The 27,472-nt window shown below is 38.7% G+C and overlaps 1 protein-coding gene and 1 long non-coding RNA gene across 6 annotated transcripts in view; one reads left to right on the forward strand and one right to left on the reverse strand.

The window, feature by feature from the left end:
* SH3D19 (SH3 domain containing 19) overlaps nt 1-27,472 on the reverse strand; it is an 81,699-nt gene that overhangs the window by 2,706 nt on the left and 51,521 nt on the right. For all 5 annotated transcript variants that reach the window (XM_050974115.1, XM_050974114.1, XM_018926728.3 and 2 more), the window contains 12 exons: nt 18,178-18,285; nt 14,679-14,791; nt 12,474-12,532; nt 10,189-10,453; nt 8,899-8,967; nt 7,494-7,566; nt 7,046-7,176; nt 4,662-4,720; nt 2,885-3,072; nt 2,566-2,618; nt 1,886-2,072; nt 1,196-1,293 (listed from right to left, as the gene is read on the reverse strand). In XM_050974115.1, coding sequence (XP_050830072.1) covers nt 1,196-1,293; nt 1,886-2,072; nt 2,566-2,618; nt 2,885-3,072; nt 4,662-4,720; nt 7,046-7,176; nt 7,494-7,566; nt 8,899-8,967; nt 10,189-10,453; nt 12,474-12,532; nt 14,679-14,791; nt 18,178-18,285 — 1,403 coding nt within the window. The remainder of the gene's footprint in view (nt 1-1,195; nt 1,294-1,885; nt 2,073-2,565; nt 2,619-2,884; nt 3,073-4,661; nt 4,721-7,045; nt 7,177-7,493; nt 7,567-8,898; nt 8,968-10,188; nt 10,454-12,473; nt 12,533-14,678; nt 14,792-18,177; nt 18,286-27,472) is intronic.
* Nucleotides 15,214-23,655, forward strand: LOC127059586 (uncharacterized). Its single transcript, XR_007777527.1, has 3 exons — nt 15,214-15,321; nt 20,529-20,639; nt 23,471-23,655. It is a non-coding gene; the product is annotated as an uncharacterized LOC127059586 (long non-coding RNA).

Here is a 27,472-nt window from a genome sequence, read left to right on the forward strand (position 1 = left end):
GATCCTATTTAGAAACAAGATCAATCAAAGAGAAGAGTAAGATGTGGCCAGTCTTCTGTTGGTTACATCTCTTGGAGATGGTTTGCAAAAACCAGCTGAAGTTTCTCTTAGGCTAAATACTTGTCCATGTAGAAAAATCACCTTTGGAGGGACAGAAGAGCACTTCTGGATAATGTCTCACATTGCTTTGCTTCTCCAGGTACGTTAAGAGCTGGCTCATGAGCCCCCTGCTTTAGTGCTTATTTGTGTGTGTTTCTGGGCTTTGTTTTCCTAAAACACTGGAGAGATTTTTTTTTTTTTCATTTAGTTCCAATATTTTCTAGCACCTGGAAACTTTCCCAAAAAAAGGAAAAGCAATCTAAAAGCTCAGTATAGCCATTTAATTTGCAGGTCCTGTGTTTGGTACTGGTTCTTGTTCTCACTGTCCTGTGCCACACCCCTCATCTGAAGTACTGGCCTTTCTTTCAGTATCTCTGTTCCTCTTTTCTGCTTTAAAGGATCCTTTCAGCATTGCAAGCTGCTAATGCTGAAACTATTTTGCTGGTTTTAGAAGAGAAAATACTGTGTGTTTCAGCTCCTGTGAAAGTCTACTGCTTCTCAGAAATTTGCCTTTGAGAACATGGTTACCTAAACCATGACTTTGAATATCAAGGGCACTCTGTCGTTCATGCTTAATATGATCTGGCCATCCAGTATTCAATTTTTCCCCTTGTTCCTGTGGCAAGTCTGTACTGTGTTGCCAGTTCAAGATTCTGCTGTACTAGGTTTCCCTCAGAGGCCTGGCTGCTGTTGTATTGGCACTCTCACCATTACCTCCTACTCAGAGTTTTCCTTCTAGTCCCAAGAGAGGCTCCCTTGACCATATCAACCAATCAGGAACTGAATGTACTGCATTACAATAAGGTTTGTTTATCTTGTCATGTTAACTACATCAGAGAAGTTGAGAATTCTGCGACTCCTGAGCTCCTTCCAGTGTCTTTAATGAAGATTTTTGCTGGAGTGATAAGGGAAAAATGTTTTTCAGAGAGACCACTTATCAAATATGTTAATATCTATGCATATTAACATCTATGTTAATATCTATGTGCTTCATCCTTCTTATCTAAAGCCTATTTTCACAGTGGATGAACCTTATTTTTTAGCACCCATTAGGAGTACAAGACCTCTTGAAAAGTGGTCTAAGAGAGGTACTTACTTTGAAGGAAAGCTCATCTTCATTTTCTCCATGAAAATCATAAAGAGCTTTGGCTTTTCCTTTCTTCCCTCCTCCAGGCTGTGACAGCTCTACCCCGGCTACAGAACATGGACAAGAGAATTTACTTGCATGGGAGTGAAATAAATCTCTGTTTCTGGAGAAGTTTCCTGTCATTCTCTTGTTTTCTCCCTGCTATTGTGCTACAGGTTGTCTCCATATGTTATTGCTACTGCAGTACTGAGTTCACTGTCCTACTGGAACAAAAAACTCTACTGCCACCAGTCCATTTTATAGTATTACACAGTCTCACAGTTCTTCTTAGCAGACTAAATTTAAAACTCACTTAATTTGAACTTCCCAATGGTGATACATAATAAATGCTGACTTTGCCTCTTTCTGCTCTAAGATGAAGCAGCATCAAAGACAATTACTGAATTACTGAACTCCTGAATTACTCCTTAAAGGTGGCTCAGTGGCCCCACTGGAAAACATCTTAGAGTCTGTGTCACTTACTGACTAGAACATTATATTGCCATTAGTAGAGTGGTTGGTTCAAAACTGAAGTTTAGATTTAGAATATTGAAGACTCTGGTGGTGTGTGGCTTGTTGATGTTGTTGTGTTCTCCCACAGCTGTCATGACTGGCACAACCCAATGAATAACGAAGTGCCATCTAGTAGGAGCACTGTACCTGAGCAGGGCTGGACAAAAACTGCTGGGAAAATCCCTTCCTTTCCGTTCAATCTTCCTCTATACCACTCCAAATCTACTTGTTCCAGTATTTGGATGTAGTCTCCCTTTCTGAAGGATAGATCATCTTTGGTTTCTGCTGTAAAATCATGAAGCGCTTCACACCACTCTAGTGAGCGTCTGTTGCTCTGTTCAAGTTAACAGAAGAGATGCATTAATTTTAGAAGTGTGAATGGAGCCCAAAAACTGATGGATGCTGCTGAAAGCAGCTGTACAGCACATGGCTGTCCTGACACCCTCCCAATACAACAGTGCTGCTGCAGGTGTCAACTAGAATGGCATTTGAGCAATTAACACCACAGAATTTCATCTAGGCTCAGCCACATTCCTTTTTATCTCTGGTGGCAGGGGAAAGGATTAATAAATTCAAAATTAGATCACTGCAGCAATACTTAAAATAGAACTAACAAGAATTTCCTTCAGCAGAATGGATAAAAATTTACCAATGTTAATTTGTCAGACTCTGAATTCAATCAGCTTAGACCTTGTGTCAGAACTGAGGGTGTGACAATGCAGCACTGTGTGTTGTGGGAGTGGTGTCACATTCTGCAGTTACTCTCACATTATGAGTCTCTGTAAATATATACATAAATTCTGGCCCTCACCTACAAGTTTTATTACCTGAGGAAGGGAAGATGAAACCTCCACCTTATTCTTCAGTGCTGTTTCTGTACCTGTGTAAGTAAAGCACATCTTAAGAACAGGAGCAGTCTATTCAGAATGTTATTAATGACAGAGATTTTAGATATTTGACGTCATTATTAAGAATAGCTTCTTAAGAAGTCCTACTGTTAATTTTGAGGGGTTTTTTTGTTAGTCTTCCCTCTCTTTTTACCTCCTTTCTGCAATCACTGTCTTTTTGGAATTTTCTCCTATATGCTGCCTATTTGCATTAAGTACAGAACCATGCTCTTGAAGATTTTTGCAAACATATTCATACCTGTTCCAGGTAGGTCTTCAATTACTTCCACGAAGTTCAAGGGGAAAATTCCAGATGTGCCTCTGAGCTCTCCTTTGGCCCACTCTTCATTTACATATTCCTTCAGGATAATAGTTTCACCTTCTGAAAAACTGAGCTCATCTTTCTGATCTCCAATGTATTCAAATCGTGCTACACACCTTGGACCTCTGCACAAACAAAAGAGAAAATTATTTTGCTTTTTTATTATTACTGTCTACTTAATAATAAGACAGCAGTGTGTGCAATATAGGGATTGATATTTTAATTAAAATGATTAAAAATGCACTGAAGATAAGACAGCAGGTGGAAAATTGGGGGCCTGCCCTGGTTCTAATCTCTGCTTTCTGAGGAGAATGAGTACAGAGTCTGGAGAAGCCAGATGCAATTTCTGCATCCCAATTGCTGGCTGTTACACTATTTTGCAAAAGACCCTATTTCCCTTCCAAGCAACAATAAACTGCCTTGTTTCTCAGTCACCTATCCAATTTCATCTCTTTGCCTGTATCCAAGCAAGTGTCCTGATACACTTTTATTAAGAGTTGGATTATTCTTAGAGCTAGCATCCCATTTAGATGCACTCGAACATGGGTGGGGGATGAGTGCTGTGTATTTGTCCCAAATACATGGAGGTTTCATAGGAAGAAGATAATTTTTATCTACTTTAAAATACTTTATTCTGTAAAATCCATCCCTATAATCTTATACGGAAAAAAAGCTTATCTATCAAAGAAAGAAACTTCAATGCATCTGATAAATTTTATATACTTTGGTACAACACTCAAAAAAATCCTAATTAGTTTTCCCCCTGACTTAAATCAATTTAATTATTTAAGAACCTAATACATTAAATTTAAGAAATTAACCTAAGAAAATTTTTGGTTTATCAGAAATGCCATGCTGGAAAAAAGCAGTAATACGCTTTAATTATTTCTATGTATTTATAGCACACAAACAAAGTAAGTAGCTTGATTCCCACCCCTGTCCCCCACTCAGTATCTTTGAAAAGATGTTTCTTTCAGGACAGAGCTAGAACTTTCTGTTTCTTCCTTAGCTGCAGAAGCAACTTTTTAAAATAACTTTTTTTTCCTGACAAACCTAGCCTCATCTAAAGAACAACTGGAATGATCCCACTGACACTAGTTGCTCCTGCCCCTCCATGCATTTGCTTTAATTCCTGGAATGAATGATTACAAAATCCAATAAACATTACTGAGAAGTGAGTAACATGAAAAATCATTTCTTGCCCACAAATATTAGTACAAGTTGTTTGAAAATCAGAAATGAAAGTGCTGGCAATTCATTTTATAACTTGGGGGGAACTTTGGATTTACCCATACATCTGCACACCTTGGGGACAGACAGATTTCTCTGCCTAAAGTACCTCTATATTCTGTTCCATTGTATCTTGTTCTTTCACATAAGTAGGAGCCCTACTGTGTTCCATCTTGGGAGGACAGTGAAATAAAACAGCAAGGTCAGGAGCAAAGAGAGGAGTGTAAAATGCTGCTGAAGTTTATTAGATTGGTTCATGGTTTCTGGAACCAGTTTTCATGAAAGGATGGTTTTAGGCTTTTTTAAACTAAATATGAGTCTTTATAAAGCATCATAAACATTCAGGTTTTTAAAACATATAATTTAATTTTTACAATGTATTTTGGTTAACCTCAGTGCAGAGAGCCCTTGTTTCAAAGTTAATATTTCTTTTTCATTCCTCGTAAATCAACATGAAAAAGCAAATAAGATTCATCTGACTCACTTGATACATCGTGATGAAGAGGGTATTTTTTTCTTGTTGGCTTCTTCTGGAACATCAATCTAATAAGACAATAAAATAAATTGTATCTTCCATTACAAGCTCAAGCCAACTAACCACAATAAACTTGAAACTGGTTAAAATAATCTGTTTTTCAGATGTGTGTCACTCTGTAATCCCTGGCATGCTCTGATATATGACCACATTAATGTAAATTTATGCCTGTTTTCTCATTTTTTAATCTTATGCAAACAAGGAGCAATATTTAATGTTTTGTTTTATGAAGCTGGTTTATTGTTTCTACTTGTAGCATGACTGATTGACAGAATATGTGACTAGATGCTACCACATGTTGTTGAATTTAGATCCCAATTCTCAACTGGTAATTGCTCTTAATTATTTACTAGCACAGTACACCACAATAGACAAAACTACTGTTTACACTTATCCCTTCTGTGCTTTGGTAGCCAACTGCTCTCCAAACAAAACCACATCTCACAAATCTCACTCGAATTGGAGAAATACAACTTTAAAAATCAATACACTGGTCTATCAAACACCCAACATTCAAGTCCTTTATCACAGGAGGATTTCAACTGTATTTTTGGTGTGACATGAAGGATGATCTGTGAATGTACAGGACTAGGAGCTGAGAGGCCCTGGTGAGGAGCTTTGGGTTACAGCTCACTATTATACCAGCCAGTTCCCATGGAATCAACAGGAATGTTCCATAGCTTGTGTGAAGCACTGGAGGAAATCACAGCGCCTTTTAGGACAAATAATCTCTGCATTGCTCTTGCTGAAGGAACTGATCTCTGTGGTGCTCTGAAGGTTCTATGGGAAGCCATAACTGTGTATTATTGTTAGGTATCTAGATCCAAACTACTACCCAGCTCAATACTGTAAAACACATTGTAGTGTATTGAATGGAGACCTTGTATCAAGGTGAAATCTGACATGAATTAACAGGAGAATTCACTCAAGTAAATTAGCCTCATGTACTGCACTCTTTTTTTCTTTTTTTAAAAAACCCAAATTCTCAAAACAAAATATTTTTGCCCTCAAAAGATAATAATCTTTTACAACTAAAATAGAAATGCATCTTCCCTAGATTTTATGGAGTTGTATCTGTCTCAATGCTGAATTTGACCCCAAATACTCACTCCACTGCTTTAACATGAAATCTTTTCTTCATTAGCTATCAGTAGAAGCAAGAGCTTTGAAATAGAACTGTTGGTCTGTGCAGAAGCAGCCAATCAATTTAGCTGACAAATCTTTCTTGTGAAAGTGAATCAAGCATGGTTCCATTACTACTATGAGTTTAGTTTTTATTCTTCAGCACTTTTCAGATCTTAAAATTTTTCTTTAATACCACTACTACAAACTAAACAGACACCCTACCCTGTCTGATGTCCACCAATTCCTTGGTATTGCCCATGCATCAGCAGGGCTCACTCTGCCAGCAGTGCTGGCCCAAGAAGTGTGGCCACAGACACCTCCTGTCTTTAGTGCCAAGCCATGCACCTTCCCAGCATCCTGGTGTCACTCTAGCATTCCTCCATGTCCATATGGCTGGTGTGGACAGCCCAATGCCCTTTCCACTGTCACAAAATGGATTTCAGTCTCAGTCTCAGGTTTGCAATAGGTTTGACCCAGCATTTGACTGCAGGGAACCATACTGTATCCCTTTTAAATGAATTACCATTGGGCTCCAAAAGAGCACCTGTCTCTTGCCTTCCACTCACTGTCAAGTGTCACACTGAGGAACAGGATTGCTTTAAACTGCTCATTTGCAACAACACAATCTCCTTGCACTGTGCCAGCACAACCATTTGTGCAGCCACTTAGAAAACCACTTAGGCAAATTGATCCTGTTGGAAAAAACAGTATTCTAGGAAGAAAAAAACCAAACCAACATGGTTTCAAATTGCTACTCTGACCTAGTTCATTACATGGCTAAAAAAGTGGTGATTCCAGCAAAATTCAAGGGATGAGAAAATGACAGAAGATGGCGAACTGCGGGGAAGCACAAAAATCAACCATCTTATATCGAGTGTTGATTCTGACATGCAGCTGTCAAAAAATAATCTGCTTTGAGGACCTTGAGAAACTATGTGTGTTTCCAAAGAGAATCTGGTAAGGGCAATGATTTTCTCACTTGGCTTAAAATTGACAGCAAATGAATCCCCATAACACAAGCTGGTTGTGCCAAATCAAGCATCTCTCTAATACCACACAAACAAGTTGATGAGTTTTCTGTGCTGCCAGTAGGATAAGAGATTATCTAAACACATAATGGAGCTAAACACATAGGAGCCTTAGCAAAATAGAACCAGAAAACAAATGTAACAGGATGTTATGCAGCAATGTATACAAAGCCTACATACAACCACTTTAACAAAGCTGGCAGGAAATATCCCTGTGCGATTCCCACATTTTCCTCTGTACCACTCGGTATCAATTTTCTCCAAAAGAATAACAGTGTCTCCAGAATGAAGGTCCAAGTCATCAGCATGCTCTGTAAGACAACATCATTTCAGTTAACAGTACCTGTCACACTCACTGATTTTCTTTAAGTAAAACCTTCTTAATACAAATACCACAGGAAAAACCAGAATCAGTTTTAAAAAAAGTCTTAATTTTTCCCTGATAAATCAATTAGCTTTAACTGAAAGACTGACCCATCTACAGCTAAACCCACTTGATTTGAACAACTCTATGTGCAGACCTTGCAGACTAAGCTTCCACACCATTTTTAAGCTCTAATTTCTAAGAAAATTTCCATTTGAAAGTCTTAGAGTAAAACATGCTTCCAGAATATTCACATTTACTTACCTGCAGGAAAATCATGCAGGACTACAGCATGAGGTGCACTTGTGCCAGAAACCTTTGGAGGGTGGTTTGAATCCTAACAACAACAAATAAATCCAAGTAGTTTATAAATCATGGAAGATACTAACAGATTCTCTCTTATGTACTCCTGAATTAATTTTCTGACTTTGGACACGGAGTTATTCTGGTACTGCAGAAGGAAATGGTTACTGGTCACACAGCTAAGGGTCTGAATTCTGTATGCCTTTTGCCAGTGTAAACAAGAATACATTTCACCAAAATCTACCTTTGAGCCAGTGAAAGGAAGGGAAGGCATGCAACTTTTCCTAGTATAGAAAAAGCCTCAGCTATCTCTGTGGACCAGAAATCTGTAGTACTGATAGCAACACTCATTGCAAGGGCTGTGGACAAATTTTGTACTGGTGCTTGGTACTTTGTGTCACCAGTCACTCTTCCTTGCTTGAGAGAACACCCAACCCAACTCTGCCCCAGCACACTCAGCAGGGACAGCACATATGCCAACCAACATTCCAAGAGGAGCAAGGAAGCCACTATGCCTTTGCTTACACTAAGGTAACACTGAGGGGAGATGACAGTTTTGTTGTGGCATCTTCAAAAAGAGAAATTATATTCAAAATGCTGAGCCACCTTCTCTGTCCCACCCATCAGGAATTTTTAGGCTGTACTGGTGACAATGATGTGTGAATTACATACAAAGTAATTCACTGTGTACCAAAAAAAAAAAAAAAAAAAACCAAACAAAAACCAAAAAACCCAAACAAAAAACCCCAAAAACACTCACAAAAAAAACCCCAACATAGACAAAGACAAGACCTGACAGACAACAACAGACAACAATATACTGCATAGAAATCTATTTCAACTACACAGGCTTTTGATAATAGTCAAAAAGGCTGCTCATTGCTCTAATTTCCACTAGCCATTTAATATTAATAGGGTCATGCCCTAAAACCAAGTCAGGATCCGTAGAAGAAGAGAGAAGAAAATACTGTCAAGTCCGTATGTCAAAGCCAATTTGCTGATGTATCACATACAGCACTTCATAAAGTACTCACTTAACTTTTCCTCAATTCTCAGATACTCAGCCAAGGGAGTGATTACTTTCCTATGAGATGGAGGAACTTTACCAGTTTCCACTCCCTTCTGGCACACCAAGTAATTACTCCTGCTCTGTTCCATAAGCTCAATGTCCCTGTGCCATGAAGCAAATCACAGTTTTGGGTTTTGTTTTGGCAGTTGTTTTGTTTTGATTACAGAAACACAAGGATTTAATAAATCACTATTACATGTCTCAGTGTAAGCTCTGAAGACTAAATCATTTGATACTTTTCTGCAACAGGAGTCTTGTTCATTAACTATTTAAGCCAGCAGGAAAGAAGCACCTTACCTTACAGGACAGTTCTCCAGTGTTCCTGGGAAGACAATCCTCCTTGGCAACTCCATGAGGCACAGGCAGCTTGAAGAGAAACAGAGGCAAACGGAAAAGTTTTTTTCACTTCTAAGCATCTCAGATTTTCACTTCAAGTGAAAATAGATGATTAAATATTTAAACCACCCACTACATGTAATTAGGAGTCCAGTGGAAGAGGACAGGCTCCTTTGGAAGGCATTCAGAACAGACTGCTGGTGATATGAACTGCCACTCTGAGAAACTCAGGGGGTGTCACCCCCTTTAAAAGTGTCTTAGACACTTAAGTGGTATCACACCATATACTACAAGATATTCTGAAAGACACTCTGATGCAGAAACATATTCATTTGTCATGGAGGGCACTGGAAAAACACCCTGGGAGGAAATTTCCATTGACAGTAAGACTTCAGGGCAGGGAATTACTACTGATCTCCTACAGAAAAAAAATCTCATACACAAAACTCTAAATGCAAAAGCGAAAGATCAAAAAGGTGGCAACAGAAAGTTTCTACTTCATGCTGATGGAATTTTGATGTTGTTCATGATATGGCTGCGTGGCTGCTTTTTTTGACAACAGCACCAGTTCAAGCAGCCACCAGCTTGATCACTGACCAGTTTCAAATTTCTGGGGAAAGACCTTCTTTGTTTTTATTTGCAGTGTTGATCCATTTAAAATTTAAAATTCCCAAATAACACATAAAATATTTAAAATTCCCAAACAACACGTACAATACCAAAACCATTTTTATAATGAAAAGTGATGGCATCAATAGGATGAAAATGTAAGATTTGCAATGTTACATTCCTCACACTTTGCAAGCTTGATTAAATAAGGTCAACTACTTTATAAGTTCCAATGCTTCCCCAATTTCCCTAAGCATTTTGATATGTATGGCTGAACCAATATACAAATGCAATTATTCAGCATAATCTTACTGAAAGAGAATTCAGAACCGGTGACTGGAAAAAGAACCCCCAAGCCCCAAGAGCTATGCATTAAAAATAATATAATTACATATATACACAAAAATACACCACACAGGTCTATACTTTACATGTATTTTTTGCTTTCCCCAGTATTGCCTTACAGGACTTATTAATATTTATCTACTGGCAATTTCTAGGGAAGATTATGCTGATAGATGCACTTTGCAAGCCACATAATACCAATCTACTTTAGTAGGTTTAAATACCTTTTTTTCTACTATTTTAACCAGCACCATTTTATAAAAATAATGTACTCAGATAGAATATCTCAACTCTCACCATGTATTTATTGTAGAGAGGATGACCTGGTTTAGGTCTAGGAGGTAATGCTGGATCTGGATTTTTAAAGACTGCACTTTTTGCTCTCTTGGGTCCCAACCTGAACTTGTTGTTTTTTTTATCAGAAGCGATGTCCGAAGTAGATCGCGAAAGAACATCCTTCTGGGAGGAGGTCTTGGCTGCAGAGAATTTTGGTGGTGGTGGCCTTCCAGGAACACTTTTAGGTGGGGGAGGTCGAGCAGGTATAATTTTTCCATCCACAGGCCTAAAAATTGTGCAAATCATCAGAGAAATATACATATTAATAAGCCTGCCACTTCATTCTAGATACAGAGTGTGCAGTAAGGAAACAAGATTTGCGATGACCTGGGCTGTACAGTTTGTAGTGTCTGAAGCTTTCCAGGAATACATGAACTCTTCAGATACTGACTGGGACCAGATGATCGAGCCCTTAGACAGATCCTTTGACTGTGTATTTCCAAGTCTGCTCACCAAGAGCCTGCCAGCTTTCTGGGGAGCCCAGTAAATAAGCAGGATTTGTTTCAGTGATCCACCTCTAGAGTTTTCTTTGTAGCTGCTGCAGGATGAAGTTCTGCTATTGGAGAGCTTTTGTGAAAGCTGGTCTTCAGGAATCAACCTAGCTCATTCTTTGGGATGTCACCTACCTGAAGTGACTGATGAAACTCATGACATATCACACCACTTTGCACACTGCCATCAATAGCAGAATTTGCCGTTTTTTATGCAATTAATGTCTACCACAGAAAGAAAACACTGGTGAAAACACCCAAGTTCTCTGGCAATGCTAGAGGGCCCACACTCCTATTAGCAGACGAACAGTTTAGAAACCAAAATCAGAGACTAGCAAGTGACAGTAGTAATATTGCTAGTAATATTTACTAGCAATTAATATCACTAGTAATATTCCAAAATTTCAGTATCATTTGATTGTTACTGGGAGACCTTCATCCACTTGCTGCAAGTTTCTGCTACAACTGGTTTTTTTGTTTCATATAATGTAATTCAGCATAATTATTGGCTCATGTACAATCCTCATGGGTCTGCAAAAATTATCAACCCCAACAAGTGTGCATTGGTGGATCTTTGAAGTATCATTTTAACACATTTTGTGAGTGTCACCCATTACTTGAGAAGATACTAGTGCTCTACTAATGCTCCCGATAAGAGTTCTCTGTTACTATTTGAGTATGGAACAATTTTTAAATGTCAAAAAAATTTTTCACTTCTCTTCATCATCCATCTCTCCCTTTTCTTGGCCTCATCTTAAACTGAGCATTTTTAATATTGACAAAAGGGGAAATTCCAATTTAAACTACTTTAAATCTGTAAACAGACCAGCTCACACATTTTTAAAGCAACTTAACTAAACAAGAAGACCCTAACAAGCAATTCAGTGAACTATTAGTGCTTACTTAAAATAAATTAAAAGTCCATTTAAGCAGAAGAGCAGCTCCAGAGACCCTCATAAGAATCAGGAATGTCATGCTAAACTGAATGTGGGGAAGGAACAAGCCAGTAAATGAGGTGTTTCCTTGTGGCACATCCATGTTCTTTCCTGTTAATTAATACTTATTATTATTGATAGAATCATTTCAATGACAGAAAGATTCTCTTGTCCTAACACAACAGAGATAACTCTTGAGTTTAAACTCATAGATTTAGAATGCAAACACTGAGATACCCACAGCGGGCTGGCTAGTCAATGCCAGATCTCCATCCACTGTGTCTCTGGCATTGATGGACATGAATTAAAGGCTGGTCCAGCAACTTTTGCCCTTGCACACATTCTTTCTTTTTGGTTCACAAGAACAAAAAACCCCAAGGTTATCATTGATCCTGCACCTGCATTTTAGGCCTAGAGTGTATAGATTAGCCAATGCTTCTGGGAAGCTGCTGGCCCAGCATCTGCCCTTTTCAGGGTGGCATCATCTGCCACCTCCATTCCTTCACCACCCAAATCCCACCACAAGTGCAAGTGCTGTGGGTGAAAAGGTTAAAGATTCAGAAAGGAATGACTGTCAGCAGCCACTGTACATTAGCTGAAAAGTCAAACAGCTGCTCTCCTATAATGTCCTTGCTCATACCATACTGTACAAACAAGTATTAATCAGCTACCAACTTGGCCCTGCCTATTTATTAGTGAGCATAGTGCCCAGCCAAGACTATTGAGCTATGGCTGGAGTCAGTAGTGTCTACACTGAGACTAACTATGCAAATTAATTTAGAAACAGCACTTTTAAGGGCTTTTGGAGAACCACACTCACCTTGGGGGTAGTAGAGGTTCTAGCTGAGGCACCCCAGCTTGTTCCGAGTGATCCAACTCCTACAATCATTCAAAAGAAAAAAGACAATTCTTTAAGCGTAAGGAAAACAAAAAGTCCTGTTTAAATTATATAATTCTCATATTAAATTACATCCTATGGACATGAAAAACAAGAATGTCTGGAGGTCTGTGAGTAAAGTAGAATTATGGTGTGATTCTGCAATTTTAAAGTATTGTTGGACATGGAGGAAAATATGGAGGGCAAATAATCTCATTTACCACCTGAAACACAGCTTCAGTTGTGCATTAAGTATGACCCAGCCCCTCCTTTCCTACTATATGGCAGTAAGGACTTAAGAGCCAATTCAAGGAGAGTCATACAAACGTACAATTACACTGCCCAAAGGGATTTGCATTATCGACTTGGATTTAACTTTGACAAACACTTTGAACAGGCTTAAAGCAGAAAACATGACATTAATGCAACTCGCACAGGACAGCGTCTCTTGCAGACAACATTAGCTCCCATTAAAGAAGGCATCAAAATATGTTTGCTAGAGATCTAACAGACAAATCCCAGTGAATCTTGCTTTGGCAGATTAAGGCATCACTTCTCCCAGCTGCCCATGCTGGCCCTGCCAGAGATTACCCCGATACAGCAGTCAGAGAGGAGAACATGTGCCATGTCTGAAGGGCTTGGACCACGGTGAGGGATTAATGAGTGACCATCCTTACTGCCTCCTGCTGTTTGTTTTCATCCCAGTGCCAGAAAGTTCTGCCAGCTCTGGGGAACAAGCACAGCTGCTTCTGGAACAGCATCATAAATCAGAGTGCTGAATTGGGTTCAAAAGAACCCTTTCTGAACCAGTACTTCTACATAGGTCTGAACAGTCTTGTTTACTTAATTAGATGCTTGAATATGCCTGAAACTCATAAACAATTTCTGTGATATTTCTCATCGAGAAAACACCCAGATATATTTTGTGATAAAATCTGACCCTTGATTGAGTTCCCAAATTTCATGTTCTGATTAAATGACCCTATTAGAAAGAAAACAACCTGCCACTTTCAGATGAGGATGTTATCTTCATATCAAAAATTTTCCTCTTCTGTGTGAAAAGGAAGAAATCTGTGCCAACTGATTATGGGCAACAATTTTTGCTGTTGCCATTTAATCACTTCCACTGACAATACTAGTTTTAGAAGCACAGCTCTTACCTTTCTAAACATAGAATTTCAATGTTCCAGTGGATTCAATACAATCTTTTTTTTAAAGCTGAAGCTTACACAGGTCTGTCACAATAGCCTGGATGACTGTAAAAGTTTTGGAGTTCCACTGCATAGAATGTCATTTAATGTCTTGTTTCGTAAATTATTTTTTCAGCATTATTCAGAAAAGGTGGAACCTCTCTGAACAGCCTTTTCAATGACAACATTTTAATATCCTTTATCTTAGTAGCAGAGGTAGCTACAAAGGCATTTATTGGCAGCACCCATCTAGTAAGGCCTCTTAATTTGATTTGATCTTTTACTGCCTGTGGCTTTCACAAGATTTTCTGCCATTCTTGTCATCAGAAAACTCAGTATTTGTAAATTTTACTGTCATTTTCTAGTTTAATTCCCTTTTGAAAAACTGTGTCAAATGTCATTTAGCTACAATGCCTACCATTACTATGTACGTGCCCTGAAGCAACCAGCAGAGCCTTACTTCCCAAAATAGGTGGTTCTACTCAGCAGAAAGAGCTGAAAAAAAAGCAAGCTTCATTCTTCTACAGAAAAGTTTCCTCTGCCTGCAAATTAGTACAGACACTGAGAGAAACTGTGTGCAGAAAGGTAAAAAAATACATTTCTAAAGCACAACCCTGACAACATTTCCCCATGTAAATCCCCCTGGACTTTGAGCCACTTTGCAATGCTTTTGACACTCACTTGTAGAATACCATGATTTCAGATGATGAATACAGAAAATTGAAGATAGATGTGATCAAAGCTTAGTAAAATCACCAGAGTCTTTTTCAAAAACTGACAGCATTCCAAATTACCTAATTAATTAGAGAACAGAATTAAAAGAAAAAAGCCTTATATTTTTGAGTAGTTGTTTTCATCTTCTGGTCCTTCAAACAACTTACTTTACAAATGCTTAAGGATCACAAGAGATCTTTTAACTAAAGCAAAGCTGTAATACAGGAAAACAGTTTTAACTTACCCCTTTTTTCACTAGGTCACAACTGCTGGGTTTTCCCACTATGATATTGGATGTGTTCCCAATAGGCTTTTCAGCAGGAAGTGGCGGAGGGCTATGTGGGTTTTCATTTAAAGCTGTAAAAAACAACAACAACAAAAAAAGTCCCAAATTAAAGCCTAATTAATACCCTCTTCATGTGGATCAACAATAGATAAAGGAACCCACTTTTGTTAGGGGCATTTTTTGTGTGAATGCAAAAAATTCCTTCCTCAAAGCTGGAGCAGCCAAAGGGAAGAACCACTTAAAGGCCAGTGAAGAGAAAAGGGACATGAGGGGAACATCTGAGGTTGAATTCAGGAATACTTCCCATCCTTCATAATGGGTCTTCACTTTACTCTAAGGACACCAAAGTCATTTCAGAATTTCAAGGTTTCAGCTGCAATATTTGGTGATACAATATTAGACAAGTAGAAGAGTTTCTACCCCTTGGAATGTCAGATTCATTACTGGATACCCTGAAACGCCATCACCACATTTCTAAACTGGCTCACTTTTTTTTTCAGCTGTCAGCTCCTGGAATATCCTTCAGGCTGGAAAACAGCTGAGGGTTATTTCAAGCAACCCTGAAAGATCAGGAGACTCGGATGGAAGAATCTCCAGAAAGGTAAAGGCAAGAAAATAAATTATCGCCTGTTACAAAATTCAGGATGGCAGAAAACAGAGATGGAAGTTGCCAGGTAGTCTTTAAGGAGAAAAGCAAGTTTAGGACATTGAAGAGGAAGCACTACAGATCTTACTAGGGAAGAGTGATGATGTTCTCACACTCAATAAAGAATAGAAAACCCTTTTAAAAATATGACATTTGCTTTCAATACCTCTGCCATTGAAACCTGGGAAGCACTTGGACAGGTTTTGCCAGCGTATTTATCAAACATTTTGTCTTTATACATTGGAATCATGTCATCTATTTACAATCTGTTTGTATAACAAGAAAATTAACTTAATAGAAAGAGCTACAGACACTTAAGCTCTTCTGACTTCCAGCTGAACTTGGAGTTACATAAATATATGTGTAGATAGCCTGGACATTTATAGACCGGTGACAAAAAAAAAAGAGAGATGCTATTCAAAACAAAACCTTTAGTTGCTCACTTCACAAAAATTAGGAAAATTAATTTTCTCAACAAAGAAACATAGGAAGGAGAAGTGTTGTTTATTTTCAACACCTTTTTTGCATTACTATTATGTAAAACACGGCTGTGATGTTTAAAAATGGATCAGTTCAATGGATCAGTTCAATTCTTAGGAGAAGCTCACAGTTACTGTGTTGGCAGTGACCAGGCATGGGAGAAAAATGTTGGCAAGTTCATCACTTTTCTAAGGTACTGCAATGGATGAAAAGTAAAAACAGTATCTGGCAGTAATTCCAAAAGAAATCTTCTCTTATGGCATGAGACATTTATTTACCAATTCAAATCTTGTTATATACACAGATGGCCTAATTTCCTCTCCCTTACTCTTTTTAAGGTCAGAATTAAAGGTACTAGAGGAACAACAACAACAAAAAAAAACCCCAAGAACTCAAAGTCAGGTGTTATTTTCAGTGATTTTTAAGTGTAATAACTGAAGTGGAATTTTAATGTTTCCTTTCTAACCACATCTCAACAAAAATGCGAGTCCTAATTGAAAACGTCACTGGAGTTCAAATTCTTAAGCAGTTCTGTCCCCTTTTTGGTAGTGCTGGGTGGGCTGGTTTGGGGGGGTTTTAAAAATTTGTGTTATTTTGTTTTGTTTGTTTATTGGGGCTTTTCAGTTTTTCCTGGTTCCTGACAGAATTTATCTCCTCAATAAACAAGATGGCAAAAGACTCGCCTGTACTGAGATTATGTGGCCCCTTTACAATGTAAACCCCACTATATCAATTTTTACTTTGGCCCAGTTGTACTGTTCTCCTCTTTTAACTTTTAACAGGTTACATTTCTGCAGCAGCTCCTATTTGACAAAAGGTTACTCTGCTTTCTTGGAATATGCTTCTGTTCCTCCCTATCCCATTAATCTTCCAACCACTGATTCCCATAAGGCAGGCAGTCCTTCACGACCTCCTGCTGTTTGTAGCTAAGTACAGGACCGGCAGTCCTTTGTGGAAATTTCAATTACCACTAGAGAGCAGCAAGAGCCCAGTTATCTACAAGTTCAAAAGGCTACCCATCTCAAAAAAGAAAAAAAAGGAAAAAATGTCAGGTAGTTGACTGGCTCTTTGTTTAATTTTATTTTTAATTGTAATTAAAATTTTCTTTATAGAGGAGAATTATGTCATAGTTTCTTTACAGTAGTTCATAAACATATTTTCCAATTGAAAAAAACTTTTCTTTTTAATCAGGTATTAACAGAAAGACTTTTCCTCACAGCTTTATCTCCAGTCTTCTCTGCATTTTTAATCATTTCCACTGAATTTCTTACACATGCAGGGGAAAAGAAAATTGAGTATTTTAACAGTGGGTTGGTGACAGGGGAGATGGGAAATAAAGAGTGAAACTACTATGAGAAATACCACCTGGCCATACAGTTACCACAAGTTGACTGTACACCTACTAAATGTGGCAAAATGTGATTTTGAAACATGAGTTTTAAGAGCTATTTTTTGACATTTTTCCCTAAGCTCTGAGGATCAAAGATAAGGCCAAACAGAATTCTGCAAGTACACACTCCAGCATACAAAGACCAACACAAAGACCTTGTGGCTCATTGATAAATTTCCACCCTGAGACGCTGTCAGTGTCATTTGTAAAGCTGTAAAAGATTAGAGGTGGCAGGCTTTAGTAATACAGTGACTCTCAGAAAACTCTAATCAGGACCCTGACGTAAAATTGAACACATAAGGTTTTTGCAGCCCAGTTCTCACATGCCTTTTTTTATTCCCTTAAATTGGTACGCAAACATTCTTGCTTAGATGACCACAGATTTCAAAACTAGCAAGGATCGAAGGAACTTTTTGATTTAGATGATGAAAACTATGCTAAACATCCCAACCAAGTTGTATTTGAAGTAAAGTTTAATGCACCAATGTTTTTCTTTTGACAGGGAAGCTTGGGAGCAGCACTAAACCTCAGCTAAGGTCACCGCCAAAGTCAGTTAGGCCAAAGGTTCAGCTCCAGAATATGGCTTAGCAGACAAAACAAGCTTTCTGCTGCAGGGGTCTCCTCCAAGTCTTCCTTTCCAGCGTTTTTATCTGCCCCTTACATACAGTTTCACCTCTGATATACATTAGCTCCATCAGATTTGAGACATCAAACTCAAGGGAGGGAGCCCAGTGAGGCAGCTGAGCAGCAGGGAGAGTGGAACAGGATGCTCATTTACCTCTGCCTCCCACCAGAGCCCTCAGGCTGGCTCCTCTGACTTGTCAAACCATGCCATGGGATTCCTCTGGCAGCTGATATTAGCTACTAAACAGCAAATCACTTAAGCCCCAGTTGAAATGGTTTTCTAACACATTTCTCAGACATTTGGGAGAAGAACTTACATTTCCCAGGTTTAGCTGGGATTCGGATTACAGTGGGTTTCCGAGCCAAAGCTGGTTGAGCCATCTGTTCCTTGGCAGGTTCACTTTTGGTAAGGAACTGAAACGGATCTAAAAGGAGAAAAAAACCCCAACATCTTCAATACTTATTTGCTGAACACAAATCTTACCAAATATTGCTTTCATTTTTAAGGGTATTTATATTTCACACTCAGTACAGTAATAAAAATAGATCAGGCTGATGCAACTAGCATACCTAGCTCTTTGTAAGTAACAGCTCTTCTTTATACATCTGCTTTCATAGCTGACTTAACATAAACATGCTCCAGATACCTTCTGGAATTATATGAGCCACTGAACAAGAGGAACTGCATTGCTTGGTAATAGGGACCTGAAATCAGAATGGTTTCAGGGGAATGTTTACAAAGCACTTGATCTAATGCACTGATATAGCCGTGAAAACATTCATTGAAAAGTTTTAATCAATACAATCTTGTCAAAGCTAAACAATCAGCATTGCAGCAGATAAAATACCTACTGAAACATACAAAACATTTAAATACTACTGATTACAAAATGTTATTGCAGTAGAACAACTAATTCTTTTGAAGATTCTGCATAATTTTGTTGGTTATAAACCTGGTGACATGGAGGGAACTGGTTCAGACCAAGGAGAATTGTGCCTGAGCTCTGCCCCTGCCTATTTCACTCATTCCTCTACAAGCCTGCCCAAGCATTCCACTGGTAAGACAGGAGCAATGTTTCCCATGCTTCATTACCTTAAACACTGGTCTCTTATTAACAGGCATGGGAACATAGGTGCATGTAGAAGGCAGCTGTAAAATACTAGTACATAAATAAAGACCAAATTAATGTGTTCTTTCTCACGTACACCTTCATGTCAAAGAGCAATACTTCTTTCTTAACAACTGCTACTTCTTTGTCTGACATTATCAAATTCTATAGTAAAATGGCAATGCTTAACTGAATCATAAAAGTGTACAGTAGAAACTGGAGAAGGACTCTGGGTGATAAATCTCACACATATTCATAGCCACAACAAGAGAGTTTGATCTCTTCTGCTGGCCTTTTCAGATGTATAGCTCAATGAGATGTTATTTATGGAGTGTCATAGTCCAAGAGAAGAAATATGCAGGGCATCTCTTTGAATTCCTCATGACTTTAATAGAAGCATTCCCTTTCCCAAAACTACTGCCATACTTCCTGATAAAGTTGGAAAAATCTGTGTTTGATAAAATTTTATCTTTAACAGTTAGAAAAAAATGTTATGTCATATGAAGTCGTGATTTCTTATGGACAATTTTGAACAATACAATCCAATCTGAGCAAGACAATATGTATCTGTGCCTGGCCATTCACCTAAGATTTAAGAAAGTCCAGAAATGCAATATTTATTTATGAACAACCTCATGCCCTCCCACATGCACACAGCTCAGTGGCCACAGCTCCCCTTGGCCAATGCATCTGCCATCAGCCCCCTCTGGCAGTGCCCCCAGCTCCTGCTGCCAGCATGCAGCTGTCACAACAGCAGGGACAACATGCCATAGGGCCCATGCATGCTCACCCTGCTCAGATGTCCACCTCCCAGCAGCCCCTTGCTTAAGGCTTTCTTCACAGGCAGTCCCACCCCGTGGCTGTGCTGTGTGGATTTGTGCCATGGCCTCTCTTAAAGCCAACCTGCCTACAGGTTCCCCAGAAACCCACCTGGCTACCTTCAGATCTCATTTCAATCAGGAATCAAGCAAATCAATTCCTTCTGTCAGGCTGCTAGTACAACAGCTGGGACTGTACACTTCAGGTACAAAGGATCATGGCAGGTCAGCAATTTGTCTACAGATAAAGCTATACAGGCCACAGTTAAAAATAAACTCTGTTACCATCTAGACAAAAGATGGCTCCATCACATTGTGCCCAAAGATTTCCACTGCATCTGGAAATTAGGTGCAGGCAGCCCACAATGCTTTAGAATGTAAGGGTGAAACAACATTTTGTTCAAGTTATGGATTAGCACATGAGGGTAGAGGGTTTAGGTCTCCAGTGAAAGCTTCATCACAGCAAGAGTTTGGTAGAGGACTTGAAAACACGGAGCACAAGTGGGGTAGAAGCATTCTGTAAGTACAGTCATTACAAGAAATCAAAATCCCACCACTGGAGCAAGGCTTCTTTTACTATTTTATACCTCCATCTGCTAGCTACAATGCTAACACCTGAATTGCATTTAAAAAATCCTGAAGATTTATCAAACTAACTTTTGTGCTGGTGTTTAGATTGACTTTAAGTGCAGCTGAAAAAAACCCCCCCAAACCCTGTAACTGGGCTTTGTTTTCTTTTAGTTATCTGGCAACTCTACATCAGACTTGAGGAGTGACCCTGGGGAGGCAGCAAGGCCTCAAAGCTTTATTTGCCTATGGGGAAGCTGGAGACACGGGATGAGCAGAGGAAAGGTGAGCAGGGCTAAGTCATGGGCTCCTTGACACAGCATGACCATAAGGAACACTGGCAAACAGAGCACCTCCCAGGGTATGGTTCTGCAAAGGTGAAGGAAATTCTGCATGAAAAACGAGGAAACAATTTTCCAAAGCCTCCATCTTATGAAAATATAGACACAGAGACCAAGTGGAAATGGTCTAAATATCCCAAATAATTACAGTTGTGTAGTCTTGTAAATTTAAAGAAGATTTAAAATTGTAAAAAATTGCTGTTTGTCAGCTGTTAATCACTGCTATGCATAAAAACAGTTTTCTTGACCATTCAGCAGTTGGCAGAGGTCTCTACATCAATACATCTGACAATTTTTAAGTCTGAGAAAAGCAATTTCTAGGGCTGAGAAAACCATTTGATGAACGTTAGTTTTCCACTCATTATCTTATGTTCAATTATACTGTTGTCACCTCATAATTAGTTTAAAACTCATTACCTTGTTTGTGTTATTCCATTCCCCAGTGCTGGGCTTGCAGCAGAAATTGGCTTAGAAAATGACTGTGCTGCTTTGTGCAATGGGACTGACAACATATCAAATTTTTATGTTGTTTAACAACAATTGGGCATCATTTGAGCATAATTCATGGAGGTGTGAAAACAGAATTGTTAATGTACTCATTTAAAGCTTCTCAGCTCAAGGAAATTAATCTGCAAGTAATTTTTCATAAGACATATTAACAGACTTCTATCGATTTTTTATTAAAGTTTTACAACAAAGCTTAAAATCTGTGGCTTTCTTAGTCTCATTTTTCTAGAGCTTCTGTTTCAAAGGGTTATGTGATAACATGTATTACTGTGCTTGTTGGAAGGAAAGACAAATGCAAGCTGTGTATTCAAATAAACCATACATAATCTCCTTTCTTTTAACAGTTTTGGAGAACCAACCTTTTACCTCCCACTGACATACACCCTTGTTTAAAATTAAAAATGAGGTTACAGAAGAAGCAGTAGGTTTTGCTCATGCAAGAAGGATAGATGGGTATTTTCCTGAAATATTTACTGATAGTCTTTAAGTGAGAGGTAGTAAGATGGGAATAGATACATCAGCAGCAATAAGGGGAATCTCCAAACAAACAGTAAGTGGAAGGCTAAAAGCCCAGATAGTACTATCTGTTGTGAAGATGCTCAGTCCTGCAAGAGGTATTCAGTACACATGAGAACAATGGAGTATAAAGGTGTGGATGCTTGCCACTTGCCAGTACAGAAGTATGCAACTGGGTCCACTTTCAAGGTTTAATTTAAAAACCTAAATCAGCTGTAAAAGGCAAAACTCCCACATTCACTTCACACAGAACAGTATAGACACCAGAGTCTTCCAGGAGCAGAGAACAGGAACAGACCTCATCAACAACTAGTTTTATTAAAACCTAGCCCTGTGAAAGCACTCTGGTGTTTATGGAAGCATAATCAACCCATAGTTGGGGGAAGATTCTCAACATCAGGCCTCTCCTAGTAATATAGCCAGAGAGTCAATGGAAACTTGACAAGTAACACCTCAAAGAATAGGGCTCATGCTCAATAAACACTGTGAAATGCCAGAAGTCTGATGTTCACTTAGACATTTTAAATCTCAACCTATTTACAACAACAGAGAGATATATTAGACAGGTATGGACTCTACATTCCAGCATCAGTGATTTTACCAATCTGCTTTCCATAGTATTTTTCATCAAGAAAATTAACAGTTCACTGTTTTCAGAAATGGATTTCTGACACAGAGAGAATAATACACCACCTTTCACAAAATATGCAATTTGCAGCTCCCTCTGCATGGAACATTGTCATGATCAGGCCATGACTGCAACTTTTAAGAGACTGGAAAATCAAAAAAGAAAAAAAGAGGGAGAGACAATGGGATGCATGTTCTTTCAGCATCTGAACTGTGCAGAACCTGAAAGTAAGTTCAGGTGACAGTCAGGCTTCTTGGTATTCTCTTAACACTAGGAGACTAGACCAGCTCTCTCAAATAACAGGAATGCAGTATCATTTGGGAGGACACTTAGTACTGCTTCAGACTTAAAACTGGAGGAGAGGCAAGCAAATCTGCTTTGCAGAAAGTGCCTAGCCATCAGTGTGACAAAAGTGCACAAAGAACTATATAGAGTTTTGTATTCTCTGTAAAATATAGAAAAAATTACCAAGACATGCCACAGAAGATTTTACTTAAATGTACTTGCTGAAAATGCAAGCTGTCCTTAACTGAGCACTGAAATCTCATCCATGTACTCAGAAAGCTGGAGAGCAGATAAAATAAAATCTACTATTAGAATAGCAAAACTTCTTTGATTTCTGTAACACTTAATGGCAATCAAGGCATTCATGGGGTAGAAAATGACACACATACTACTTGTACATATAGAGATACAGATGGACCTTTTCTGAGCATTTGCCCATACTTTGCACCTGTGTGTATCTAAAAGCATAACCATCTGTCCATCTGTACTAGTAAAGGTGAGGGAAATGACACTGCCTTTGGCACAAAACTACTGTGTATACCAGCACAAGCTATTATGGGAGAGGTTGGAGGCCACTCCTCTCTCACAGATCTAGTTTGCTAGTTGAAGTAAGACCAGGATAGTTCAGATTGCAAGAGCCTTCAGGAGGTTTCTGATCAAACCTCCTGCCCAGAACAGGTCAGCTGTGAGGGCATGTTGCTAGAAATTGGTTGTGTAACCTGGTCTGACTTAAAAAATTAGATGCTGGAAGGTATTTGGACGTACAATGGGTGACCAAGAAAATATACCCTCAAATTGCCCCGAAGATTAAGAAACACGGCTTTGTCCATTCTTTCCAGGTGAATGAATGATTTTCTATTGCCAAGAGACTGAAGTGCCCCAAAACAGGCAAGCTGGAAATTTCCAAAGCAGGTAATGGAAAGCAGTCAGACATACAAAATATTTTTTTTAACTGAAAATGTGAAGGACAACGTCATTTATAATGTTGATTAAAATATCTATCTACTCTCTTGCAAGAATCTCACAGGCTTTCAGAAAAAAAAAAAAGAGCTTTCTAATAACCATTTTCTTTTAAATAAGCATTTTGTTGTTCTTTGACAAACTTTGTGAACAAAGGATATCTGCATTTCAAATATTGTAAAATAAACTGATTTAATTATCAAAGAAGACAGATCTTATTAAGAACATTATTACTTGAGTGTTACTTCACAGCATCTATAGACCTGGAACTCAAACCAAATTAATTTGCATTTGACAACCTAAAGGGCTACTCATCTAGGTATGATTTAAAAACCTTATTTGTTTCCTGAGCCTAGATATAAGGCCCTCTCCTGTGCCAGCTTTCAAGGTCCTTGAAGGCTCCAATTCATATCCACTACGCAAGCATCTGTAGTGACTGAAGAGTTAATGGATGCTTCTTATCACTGTTCCTGGAGACTGTCAACCTTGCAGCAGAACAACAGGACACAGCACAGCCCCCAATCTCCAACAGCAGCATGTCCTCAGGTAGAACTGTTTTTACAGGGTTTTATGCCAAAGACCAGATTAAAATGGATGAGATAGCTCACCCTGTTCTGGGGTGATAATTTGTCAGTAAGTAAAAAAGGAGACAGGTGTCTTGAAAATAGCCACAATAAGAGTCATCAGAAACTCTGCTGAACCTTAAGAGAAGCTGCATTATTTTGATGATATGTCTGGACTAATCTACCAGTTAGAAGTATTTCCTTTTTTTTTTTTCTTGTTTTCCATCCTGAGGAAGCAATTAAAATCAAGCAGCTGGGCAATATCCCCACAGCAGAGAAATCTGGAGTTACTCAAGCAGCAGTTTTTCTGAATTGTCTATAATGTCATACAAATGCCACCATTCATGCCACAAGAAGCAACAATACATATAAATGAATAGCAGCATTGCTTTCGTTGGGTATTTTTTCTCAGCAGAGACAGAAATGAATCTTTATACTACGATAAAGTAGTTAGACAGACAGCTAAGATAATTAAGAAATGCAGTAGTCTCACTACCATTGGACCTGAATGTAATGAAGATATCAAAATGAGAGCTGTCTCCTGCTGGCAAGGTAAGGCACTCTCTGAACTACTTTTCAAAGCATCTGGTTTAAATTGAGTTCTGCTATGTCAGGCACAGAGCAATCAGTGAATTATATGCTGTTCCAGAGAGAAGGAAGAACAGAGAAGAGCTCCACACATGTGAAAAGGAATAAAAACATTGCAGCAATATCACCTCCAAGTTTTAATTTCAATGTGTGCTCTAAATGCACCACAACCTGATCTTCTTTGTCCAAAATATACATTCTCATAACTTCAGGCAAGCAGGCCCACTACATGCCTTGACATAGCAACTGACAAGTTACAGGTAAAAATCATGAGTCTTCTGAAGACATGAAATTTACACAGTTAAACTTGCACCAGGATTTAATTTCCAAGCCTTGTAAAAATGGATAAGTGAGAATTGAGCCCACCTGATAGATTACCAAAACTTTTAACCACCAGGAACTGCATATGTTCCTGTTACCAGCCATAAAAGAAATGCAGAAGTAACCCAGTGATCCAAAACACTACAATTATCATCAAAGCATTAGAAACAAAAGGTGTAGAGTCCCAAACAGATGCCTTCACATTCTAAATGACTGACTTAAATAGAAGCAATTTCATTAGGATACAAATGGCTTTGAACATTAGCCTTTGAGTCCAAAAGCATGGCACTTAAAACTGATTTTGGGACAAATCTACAGATTTGTCATTCCTGACTTCTCCCTCCTAGCACTTCCCTTGGGCCAGCATCATGAGTTGGCTGCAAGATTCTGTCACAATTCACCTCTGAATTTTGAAGCTTCCAAAGACTTCAAGTCTGAGTGGACGCTGAAAGCTTTAAAAGAAATCTCAGTATCCAGATTCTCTATCTGCACCAGAATGATTCCCCTCTTCATACAGGTTGGACAAGGATAAAATTATTGATGTTTGGATAAGGGTAAACTCACTCAAGTAACAGCTGTGCTGGAGATGCTATCAAACACTGACAAAACTCACAGGATTGCTTGAGGTAAACTTGAATCATTCAGCTAGTTTTGGTAGTTGAACTACCAGTTAAACATTGACATTTAGACAGGTGACACTAGAGTGGTTTGCTGCCAACACCGTTGAACTTAGCAGATAAACAGCATTCAAATATTTTTCACTTACTGTGGCGGTGTTAGCCTTCTTTTAAAGGAAAGTGATGTCTTACATCAGTCAATTAAACTGCTATGAAGACTCTGAACTTTGTTTTGCCTGTTTCATCTTTTCATTCATATGCTCACTTCAACTTCTGCCTTCTATGTAATAACAGGCAGAAGCTGAAGTGAGCATATGTGTCCTCCTCATCATGCACTGAACACTTCCCCTTCCTCCTTTCACAGCAGGAGCCAGCAGCAGCAGGGATTGATCCCTGCAGTTCTGTTTACATTGGCCTAACACAGCTGTGCTGTTCCAAACAAAATGAAGCTCTGGTAACACTGCAATATGCAATGTAATGCTGCTCTCTGACAAACAAGATGTTGGTGCTTGGCTTCCAATGCCACTGCATAAAAGCTGCCTTCCTTTCCTAGGGTTGCCATAACAACAAGCAGAGCACTGTCATTTTGCTAAGTAATGACAATGACAAATATCTAAGAAATGCAAAGGTCTGGGGAACTGGGAGCAAGATTAGAGCTTTTCTTCCTGCCTTCACAAAACATTTTACCATGGATTCATCTTGCAAATCCCTAAGCTGTTCCTATGGGAACATGAGAAATAGCTAGTGTTAGAGCTCTGTGTTGCCTCATTTTCAGAGAGCCAGTGTTGTTCTTGTGGATGCTCTATCAGGACACTGCAGAGCATTAGTTATCCAGGGTACAGGATATGTTCTTGAGCTCAAAAATGCCAGCAAAAATCAGGAATCAGTCCTAATTTTGCAGTGTAATAAAGTGGTAATGCTACCATACCTTTTTCTCTTTAGTAGACAAGAAGGGATTGCAACTCAGATGACATTTTATTGAATGAATAAAATCACGGGCAGGTGACTTGAGAAGTCAGGAAACTATTCTATGAATAATTGCTTTGTTAACCACAAGGATGGAAAGCATTTTCTTCTTAATTAAATGAAGAATAACACCTAGGGCACCAACCAGGAAGAGTAAGAACAACACTCCTATCACTTTATCATGAAAGATGTTTTTCTCAGGTGATTTTCCTTTGTGATCATTCAAACTCTGATTTAATAGAAGAATTAATGTTTTATATTTTTTCTAGGTTGTGGGCAAGTCTGTCTTTTAGTGTACGTAGCTAAAACATGATTTTCCTTTTTATGCATTTCAAAACGTAAATATTCTCTTTTCTTGCCTATTACATAGAACAGGTACATTGTCCTTCTATTAGCTACCTCTATTAATCAAAATTAAATGACTGAAACACAAAAGTTTTACCCTAAATGGCATTTCCTCTAAAACCGTCCACATGTAGTGTCTATTCCAAGACTCCAGTCTCCAGACACAATGATCATGCCTCTGTTCCCACCTAGACACCATCAGGCATACATTTCCATGACATAAGTACAAAACACCTCTCCACTCACCCTGTGCTGCTGCCCTCCTTTCAGTTTTGGTGACATTTTTGCCATGTTCCTGGAATCTATCAGCCCAAGAAAAAATGGACTTGTGTCCATGTTGAAATAATCACCTCTCCTGCAGGATCTTTTGTTGCCTTATTTTTGTTGCTTACATAAGCTCTCCTGAGAACTGTATGTCTGTACATACCAGTCTTAACAATTTAAAACTTTAAGGGAACTATATACATTTGCCTTGGGGTTT

The sequence above is a fragment of the Serinus canaria genome, chromosome 4 (genome assembly GCF_022539315.1).
Source record: "Serinus canaria isolate serCan28SL12 chromosome 4, serCan2020, whole genome shotgun sequence".
Classification (NCBI taxonomy): Eukaryota; Metazoa; Chordata; class Aves; order Passeriformes; family Fringillidae; genus Serinus; species Serinus canaria.